A 10,232-nucleotide genomic window follows, 5' to 3' on the forward strand; every position below is an offset into this window, starting at 1 on the left:
AAGAAAAAATGCCTTTCCTGTTATAGAGATCACTCCATGAGTTTATAATTGTACCCCTTTTAGAAATTTGGCAATCTCTATGCATTACTTCCTCATGTTTTATCTCAGCCTTTAAAAAATATGGGTAACTGGATGAAAAACAGGATGCCAGTACTAGTTGGTGGTACTGTAAGTACACTTTTCAGAAGATCAACATAATCTATGGATGTGATTTAATCACATTTAATCACTTCTAATTTCCATTTATTTCAACTGGAAATTGTTAACGTACATTAATTATTTCCCTGAAATCAATCAGACTTAAAAACACTTACATTTTTATGACTGGTTTTTATGGAAGGGCAGCCTATAAATTTAATAGTTACATACATACATACATACCACCATCATATCTACTTAAAGGAGCAGAGATTTGCAAGTTAAATCAACAACACAGCCTCCAAAATAGTTCTGCTCTTTACAGGAACTTCCCAAAACAAAAGAACAGCAAGATGAGAAGACAGTACATAAAGCCTTAGTCAAGCGCTTAAGGACATGGAATAGCACCACCTAGTGGTTAGAGTTGTTGCTCACTGGTAGCCGAGGCTGAGTTATCAATATTCTCTGTTGGGAGCATGTTATCATTTTCCAATGGCCTCATTTCAGAGTCATTAGAATTTCCTGGCAATTCCTCTTCAGAGACTGGAGCAGCTTGAAAAGTTACTGGTGTCTTCTACAGTATTTCTTCCACCTCTTCCTCTGCAGTATTTTCTTGGGAGTGTTGTTCACCCTCTGCAGCCAATTCATCTTTTTTTCTTTCAATAAATAGGTGTTCCACTTTTCTATGTATTAGAAAGGGGCAAGAGTGGCCTCTTTGTATCAGCAAGGATAGGTTGCTAAGTTACTTAGAGAGCAATCCTATGCCCCCTAGACAGTGTCTGAGGAAACATAGGATTGTGTGGTTTCTGGGATCTGAGGTAGGAAATTCAACTGTGGTCTGGGAGAGACCTGTTTGATGAATGTGTAAGGTGGCCACTTGCCATCCCAGAGTGTCAACAAAGCTATCTGATTATCTCATGAAGTCAGAACCTGCTCTCTCTCATTTTGCTGTCTTTCATTTTGCTTGGCTTTTCAGTGCTGGTACATTACCTGTTACCTTTCGCTGCCTTGAAGAAAACTTGGGCATTGATAAGCGTGTTACAAGATTTGTCTTGCCTGTTGGGGCCACTATTAATATGGATGGAACTGCCCTTTATGAAGCAGTGGCTGCCATCTTCATAGCACAGATGAATGGAATTGTATTGGATGGTGGACAGATAGTCACTGTCAGGTGGGTTTCTTGTCCTGCACTAGAGATGGTAAAAACCTGAATATTCTAGAGCTTGACTGTTCCCAAGCAGTTTGAATATGGGAATAGTTGGGAGCCTTCATTTAGGCTCATAATTCATAGCATCTCCATTATAAAAAGCAGTGAAAGTCACAATTGCCTGAAATTTCCCAGTTCCGTGTTAAATAACTATTTACACACAGTTGGACATTACATGTTACAACCTAGACATGGAAATTACACAGTTCCCTGTAAGGCAGTGATTGCTGTGTAGGAATTCGTAGCATGTGAAGTGACCCTAAACTGTTGTCTACAATCTTGTTTCACAGATCATGTTAATATGTTGAAAAGAGATTCTCATTGTACTTGATTGTAAATACAGGGAAACAGAGATCTATTCCAGTTAGCTTGGATTAATGAATCACATTTTTTTTTAATCCAAAATCTTTAAATGAGGGTGTTTATTGTGAGGAAAATGTTTTTGCAAAATCATTATTTTGTAACTCAAAAGACAGCTGTGTTAACAAAAGCTCATTGAATATACTTTAAGCTCAACCAGAAGGCTCTAAAATACAAAGCATTAGAGGCTGTACTGAATTAACGGGAAAAACTGCATTTTTATAGAGCTTGGAGCAGGTCACAGCCAGAGCCTAGGTTTGTGCAATTCCAGTATTCTTAAGAGAAATGTGAAGAGAAAATTCTAATTAAACAAGCAGACGTGTTTTAATGTTACAGCCTGACAGCTACCCTTGCCAGCGTTGGAGCTGCAAGTATACCCAGTGCAGGACTGGTAACTATGCTTCTCATCCTCACCGCAGTAGGTCTTCCCACGCAGGACATCAGTTTGCTTGTTGCTGTAGACTGGCTCTTGTAAGTAACATCAAACACTGTTTTGACCCTTTCTCAAAATCATGATTAACTACACACTCAGTAGTGGATTAGTGAGTAGTGGATTACCCACTTGGGTGTCACTTCCCTCATTATATGAGAAGCACTCTTGGGTCTCCACCAAATGACCAGAGTGCGTGCAATAATTTCGCATTTAAGCGAAATGTATTGTGAATTGTTTCCGATATCAGTTTGTAGAAAACGTATGCAAGCTGAATAATAAATTCTACTCATAGCTGCTGTGGCCAGTTTATTCCGCAATGCATTGTGGCCAGTTTATTCTACTATTTCAAATTTCTTTTCTTAACCTGGAATGGTGTGAAGTTGGCAAAATGGATAGAAACGTAGTCCTAATCCCGAACATATGTAACAGAACTTTGCATGCAATAGTTATTCCCTGAGGAAAATATGCCCACAAACAATGATGTGGATAAGTATGCATTTGCATCCGAATCTTAGGGAAGGCCACCCTTACCCAGGCTGTAGAGAGCTGCCAGGTTTGCACTGCATGTGTTGCTTGGTATGGTCATAGGCATGTATGTGCATGCACATGCCTGCACAAAGCCATCCATTAGATTACTGGATATGCCCAGGGTTTGCCTTGTGGCTCAGGATCCAATGTACATCTGTGCAGGCACAAGAGCGACAAAGCACATTTCATGCTTTGCACTCTAGTTCCTTGCCAAACCCCTAACCACTATATAATGTATGAGACTTCCTAAAGCCACCTACCATAACATATTCAATTGTTCTGTAGTTAGGATTATTTTTGCTGGTGTTTGGCATATTTCTATGCTTTCTTCCAGTTAACACATTCCAGGGTAGCTTGCATATTGGGACAATAAAATACAGGAGTAGTCGATAATTAAAACACAGTATTAACCTTAAAACTGCAGAAGCAACACGGCACAGAAGAATAAAATCCAGCTGAACCATAAAACTTTCACTTAAAAACCAACTGCGGTACACACTGGAAAGCCTGAACAAATAAGAGACTCCTCACCTGGCTTCAAAAAGACATCAAAGTTGATACCAGGCAAGCCTGTCTGGGGAAAGCATTCCTTATGCATGATGCCACAGAAGAAGCCCCCCCCCCCCCCCCAGTCCCCACCTGCCTGACTTAAGAAGGTGGGAGGATTCAGAGATCAGTCTCTGATGACATATGTAACATGCAGGCTTGTGTGGTAGAAGGCAGATGTTGTGACACCTGCTGTTACAACAGTCGTATTCCAAGCTTAGGGTGCAATCCTATGCATGTTTAGACAGAAAAAAGGCCTACAGTTCCCAGTATTCCCCAGCCAGCCATGCTGTCTGGGGAATGCTGGTTTGTAGGACTTTTTGATGTCTAAATGTGCATAGGACTGCACCCTTAATAACCCGGAACTCTGAGTTTTAGAGAAATGGATAGAAAACATCACTGCGGATGAGAAACCAGGTGGGGCTCAACAGCCAGCAGATTGCTGACAAAGGGAAAACATTATATTCTGTGTAGCAACTATATTTATATAAAACCATGACTCAAAGCAGGACTGTGGGGACCATGTTCATATTTCAAATACACTTTTATATTGGAGCAAAAATGAGCAAAGACTTGTAGCCAGCAGGAGGATGTTAAATATGTGTGTGTGTGTGGTTGTTTGTTGTCATTTTCAAGGAAATGTCATTTTCAAACAAGTCACTTGACAGAGACGCCCTCCCTTCTGCATGGGCAGACTCCATAACTCACCAGCAGAGACACACTGCAGGCTCAGCAGGCAGGTCGAAAGGCTCACTACTGTGTTATCTGATCTTTTAAAGTGTAAGATCACATAATGTTCTGGTGAAAACGCCTGTCCCCTGAAGCAATCCTGTGCTGAATGGTGGTGATGACATTTCCTTCTGTAGAGAAGGTCGGATAGAGAAAGAAGATCTCAAGGCGGCACATGAACCTCAGAAGACCTGATGACATGCAGTGGAGAAACTGGGGTTTTGCAGTGCAATCTTATGCATGTCTTCTAACAAATAAATGGGAAAGATTTCAAGCTGATTCACACAAACTTTCTTGAGGCTTATTTAAAACTAGTTTCACTCTATTATTTAAATAATAACGTAATGATCTATATAGCATATTTAGGGTATAATACTATAGGGTTTTTTTCATTTTACTTGTTTTATTTTACTAATATTGCCATTTTGCAAAAGAAAAAACTGACTGTAAGAAGTAGCAACTTGTCTATGGTCAATAGCTGTTCTTAAACATGTTATGATTGAAGTAGTCTAGATTCCAAAACATCTTACTTCGGGGGGTCAGTCCAGTCTGATTCAACACGCACTCATGTTATGTGAATAGTTTCACCAAGCATCCAGAATGAACGCTCATCACCAGCTATGTGAAGAAAGTGAGGCAACCAAATGAAAGGGATTTCTGGAAATAAAAGCACATGGCAAAGGTATGCATATAACCAGTCACTATGTGCTAATTAAATGAGCTGATAAAGTCAGCCTGGTTTGAATTACTGAATCCATTCCCCAGTGCCAGTCATATGAATTGTATTAGGGACATTCTGCTAAAGTTATTGAAAAAAAAACAGAGAAATATATTCATTTTGTAATTTAGAAGCAACCGACCATACAATGTAGAGGCCATAGATATATGATATGTCTGTTTTTGGAAGTATTTGTGGTATAGATGCAGGTGGATGAAATTTGGGAAAATGAAGAGTGTGACTTTTCAAAATCAAGATGACGAAAAACTTAAAAAATAGTTATTCTTCATTATCCGAAATCAAATCTTTTTTTAAAAAGCGATTCACAGCAATAGTGTATAAGGAAAGCTTCATCTATGGAGCAGCATAGAAATATAATAAATGAATAAAATGAAAGGATTCAAATATCTCCTATTATAAAAATGAATATTACATTATAATACAATAAATTAAATAAATAAATTATAAATAAATAAATAATTTATAAATTAAAATAAATTGTAATAAATGAATAAAACAAAAGGATTCAGACATACCCCATTTTATTACATTGCATAGATCTTGATTCAAAATTGCTGTAGCTGCAAAGTCCATCTCTATAAGTATATAAGAGAGAGTAGATCCATTTCATCTTATGCTCTCTGTGGGAGAGGAGAGATAAAGACGTAAGGTTTTCACAAGGAACTCTTTTTAATGTTTTCTGATCTCTTCTCCAAACTGAACAAAAAGTGGCATTTTAAAGAACAGCGCTATTTGTCCACAGATGGAATTAATTCAGCGTCATTAGTGGTAGCCAAGAACTGTAACTTTCCAAAGCGGAAATTGACAAGCTTAGCAAATGTCACAGAAAGGTCTCCAACACAGAGATGCTATGCCCTGAGAAACAAGAACAGTCTTGTGCAAATGGTTCAGATTCAACTTCTAGAACGTTTGCTGAAATGTAGAGCTACCCTTGCAAATTTACCATGAGCGTTTTATTTTTCTTCCCCTTTGGTATTGTGTAAAACTAAGCCTTTAGGTTTATGACCCCAAATCATCCAGGGAAACAACCGTTTTCATTTTAGCACCGAGGCTCAGCCCTAAAACATAAAGTGAAATACATTGTGGGCCAATGTAAATGGAATGGTCATCCTACAAAGGCTGTTTCAAATTACCCTTTGTGGCATCAGTCAGTGTCCAGCACAGCTTCAGCAGAAGGGGAAAGTTTCTCCATGCCACTGCAAACTTGCAAACCAACAAAAGACTGTTATGGCCTGGAGAAAATCGCCTGATATAGGAATAGTGAGTAACAGCACAAAAGAAGGGAGGCAGCCACTGTGGGAGCAATGTGGCTCTCTAAGAGATAAAGGTTTCCTCACCCCTATCAGAACTAGGCCAGCAGTAGGCAAATCTACTAACCTACAGGTTCCAGACTTGTTTCGAGTCAGTTGTTTGTAATGAATATTTCACATGCACACAGCAAGATAAGGGTTATATGCTGTGTTATTGTGGGTAGACCTTACAGCTGCCCCACCATCTGATCTCCATTTGGCAACTCTTTACTGAATGTGTGCAAAATGCAAAAATATCACCCTAGAAAAGCATTGGTGATCTGTGAGGAAGTTGGTTTCTGGGTGGTATCTGGGTGGTATCTGCTCTAACCGTGGTGCAACTGGTGAAGACAAAAGGGGAAGGCATTGTGTTTTTTTAATGCATCATTCTAAATAATGGGAATTTTGAAACCATCACATCAAGAAGAGAAATCAAGGACATAGGAAAATGACATTTTTATTAGCCTTTATAAAAGACTAACTGAGCAGGACCCTATTAGGGTGGGGGTGGGTGGGAGATGTCGCTGCTAGATACAGATTTAAAGTATGTCTATTGTGGCCCTCGGAGAGTGGCCATGCTATGGTCTACCCTTGCCTGTCCTAATGGGGTGGAGTTTCCCTTCCTGGAGCCAATCCTAGAGTAGTTGCACAGACTTAGGCCATATATACCTTGCTGCTTGGTGGGATTGGTTCATGTCTGTACATGTCTTCCAAGGGCCTGTTTTTCAATAGGAGAAAATCCGCAACCATATCGCCACTTGACCACACAGTTGGGCCTTTACACGGAGAAATTAACACTAAAGAACTGCAGGATCTTTCCCTTCATGATATTTCTCTGTACAAAGTGAACATGGGTTATAAGTCTCTCAGAGATTCTAAGAGTCTGTGGGAGCAATCAGATTGAAATGCTTGGAGGAAAGGTGGGATATAAATTACCTAAGGAATGTATACATTACTTAAGTAAAATAAATAATACAAAGCAGAAGCCATTGTGATACTAAGTTCTACTTTGACTTCCCATTTCTCATGCATGGTCATATTTCAGCCTTCTCCACTGCAAACTGATAAAGTGATTTTTCTCTGCTTCCATCTGTTTTTTTGTTTCCCTTGCAGAGACCGAATGAGAACATCTGTCAATGTTGTGGGAGACTCTTTTGGAGCTGGCATTGTCTACCACCTCTCCAAAGCAGAGTTGGAAAACATTGATGCCCATCACAAAGGACATGAAGATATTGAAATGACCAAGACTCAGTCCATTTATGATGACCTGAAAAACCACAGGGAAAACAACTCAAACCAGTGTGTTTATACAGCTCACAACTCTGTCATAATAGATGAGTGCAAGGTACCTTTCACATTTATGGATATTGAGACTTGCATCTAGCCAGTCATGCTTCATCTCCCCTTGTCTTTTTTAACCTGCATGTAGTTTTTTTTTCTCTTCATTTATCACTAATAACAAGGTGACAGCACTGACTGCCAGACATTAAGTATGCTGATGAGTTTAAAGATGTGGGTTCGTATTTTATTTGTTCTGTTTTTTGGCAATATTGTTGAAACTACAAATGCATGTAATGTTTACAAATATTGTAAACGTTGTTCCACAATGTGTTATGGAAGGCAGTGTGATACAGAAGGAATATGCCATCACATTCCATTCTGTCATTCATCTAATTTCCTGTTGACAAAAGAGGCTGTGATTCAGACCCACAGCAAGGTAGGAGAGCAGATTTTGTGGCAATCAGGGTAATTATAGTTGCCTCCAACACCCTTCTCCCAACTCACTGTCAACCAGAAGCTGTTTTTTCCTCCAAATCTTATTCAGTTAAGGGGGGGGGATAAGCACGATCCACACAGAAGGTCTCTTGTACATCCCCCCATTGGAATGAGCAGGAGATGGACAAAAGCTATTCATTCTAATGGGCTGATACAGGACAAGTATTTCCAAGTAAATACAGTTAGAATTCAGCTGTAGGAAGCTGAGGGAGAAAATATAGGCCACTTCCCATTTAAACATAGCTAGAGAGGGCAAATAAATGCACAAGGAAGGAAATTTCTTCTCGGGCTTCTCCCACACCCAGCTATGGGCTCTAGTAAAATATAAATCCAGTATTTTTTCAGAGTAATGCTTTCCATGATACACTGTACAGACACATGTGTTGAACTTCATCAGTATCTGGGAGCTCTTGCACTCACCCAGCATGTCTATGCTTTGTTTTCTTTGTCATTTCGGGTCACTATTACTATGCCAGTGTTATGGTTTCTATCTAATCCACTCTGTAAATAACTTGGTTTAAGAAAGGCCAATAACAGTAATTGTCTTGACCAAGAGAAAAGTGAGCTTCAGAAAATGCCACAGGCTGAATGGGAAACTATCTTGGATACTTTGGGTCTAAGGTTTGCCTGGTTAACAATGGCTATGTTTAGACATCACAAATGGAATTGCGCATTCCACCCTGCACTTTCTTCCTCTGGGGCAGTTCAAACATTTTTGGTTCCATTTTTGATTAACCACAGCTTGGTATCATTTGAATCTGACAAACGGTGATTAATCTTAACTGTGGTTTGCTTGAAACAAGCCAACTTAAAACCATGGTTTATGGCATGGCCTGTTTCAGCATACCACAGTTAACATTAACCACAGTTTATATTTAACTCCAAATTGTGGTTAATCAAAAATAGAAGTAAACACTTCCGATCTATTCCTCATGATTACACCAAAGGTGGAGAGGGGAGGGGGCAGTGCATGAGCCTGTGGATTGCCTAGGCTTATTCATATACCAGTAAACCATAGTTTATCATGATGTCTGAATGCTGGGTCTGACTGAAGAATTGAACTGAATGAATGCTTTCTTAGGCAGATCTCTAGCTGCAACTTTACCTAATGTGCTGTTGTTAAAAGGTTGACATAACCAGTTCTGAGTTTGAGTAATGTTTCAGCTGGATGGTAATGAAGCTCTCTTACCTGATACTGATATTTCTAAGACCCAGTGGAGAGACGGGAGAATGACTATTGATGTCTTTGAACAAGACTAGGTTTCTAAAATCACAAAGTTATGCCCTGAACTAAAAATATTGGGATTGAAAGGTTTTATACATGTGCCAGTTTTAAAGAAAGACACCATTAATAAGATACTATGACTAGAATTTCCATGTAAACAAGTATTTCTCTGAAGTGGACATGTATCAAACTTTTCTCACATCACATGGTTGGATATGATCATTAAGGTGTAAGAGAATTCCATTATTTTTTAAAAACAATACCATCAAATTGGTTCACCTCTAAGTCTCAATTATTTGAATGGAAGAGTTAAGCACATAGTTAAAACTTTCCCATTGAAATAAATGGGATTTAAAAGTGATTAAATTTGACTGGCTCATTCCCAATAAGTTTAAAACACAGGAAGCAGCACTGAATGTGAATATAAAAATTCACTGCAGTGGAAACTTTTGCTGCAATTCTGGTTAGTATTTTGTTACTGTTTCTTTGCCCCAGTTTCTAATACAATTACATGTAATTTCTACTTTTATATATTCTAAATGGCTTCCTAGCTGAATAGCATTGCACATCTAATGTATGTTTATAAGTGAGCTATATCAACCGTTATTGCATGAATTTCTTTTCTGTATTTTTTATTATCACATTTCACATTACTTCTTTTATGAACTAACCTACAATTTCAGCTCCAAATATGTGGTGTATTCTATCCTTTATAATGCATGTGTTTCCCTTTTAATTATCTAAGAAAAAGGCTGGCTTGTTTCAAATATGGATGCATTCCGTCATGTTTTCATGCCCCAATGCTTCCATGCGGTCAGTTTGTCCATCTTGTGGAATATCAGTCCTGGCTTTAAATTTTCATGTGAAGCTGAGGGCGGTGGCATGCAAGGTAAGCTAGGAAACAATGGGATTCCATTTAGAATTAGATGAAAGGCTCCCTTACTATGTAAAGGTCCAGTTCATTTCTGTCCAGTCAAACAAGTACATTAGCCATTTTTGGCTCATCCAGCCATACGTAGTGCATATCCACTGGAAAAAATATATGCATGGCAGGATGTCTTTGTTTTTTTAATGACTGCTGAGATGTTGCTTACTAGCCAGTATTTCCCATGGAATGAATGACCATTTTTGGTCTCCCTCAATATTTATGAAGTTTTGAAGTGTGAACCTTTAACCAAGACTCTGATATGAGTCATATGACTGTTGTAGTTTTGTAGGTAAAGTGCAGTCTTGTTAAGAATTGTTTGACTTGATTGTAACTG

The 10,232-nt window shown here is 38.8% G+C and overlaps 1 protein-coding gene across 1 annotated transcript in view; it reads left to right on the forward strand.

Annotated features, from left to right (window-relative positions):
• The window catches only part of SLC1A2 (solute carrier family 1 member 2), a 48,564-nt gene extending 41,211 nt beyond the window's left edge, over positions 1-7,353 (forward strand). Inside the window, exons 7-9 of the mRNA XM_084851462.1 lie at positions 1,115-1,309; positions 2,042-2,176; positions 7,083-7,353. Coding sequence (XP_084707588.1) covers positions 1,115-1,309; positions 2,042-2,176; positions 7,083-7,353 — 601 coding nt within the window. The remainder of the gene's footprint in view (positions 1-1,114; positions 1,310-2,041; positions 2,177-7,082) is intronic.
• Positions 7,354-10,232: the final 2,879 nt, after the last annotated feature.

The sequence above is a fragment of the Heloderma suspectum genome, chromosome 1 (assembly GCF_057233095.1).
Source record: "Heloderma suspectum isolate Gila_16-S chromosome 1, 16-S_ref, whole genome shotgun sequence".
NCBI lineage: Eukaryota > Metazoa > Chordata > Lepidosauria > Squamata > Helodermatidae > Heloderma > Heloderma suspectum.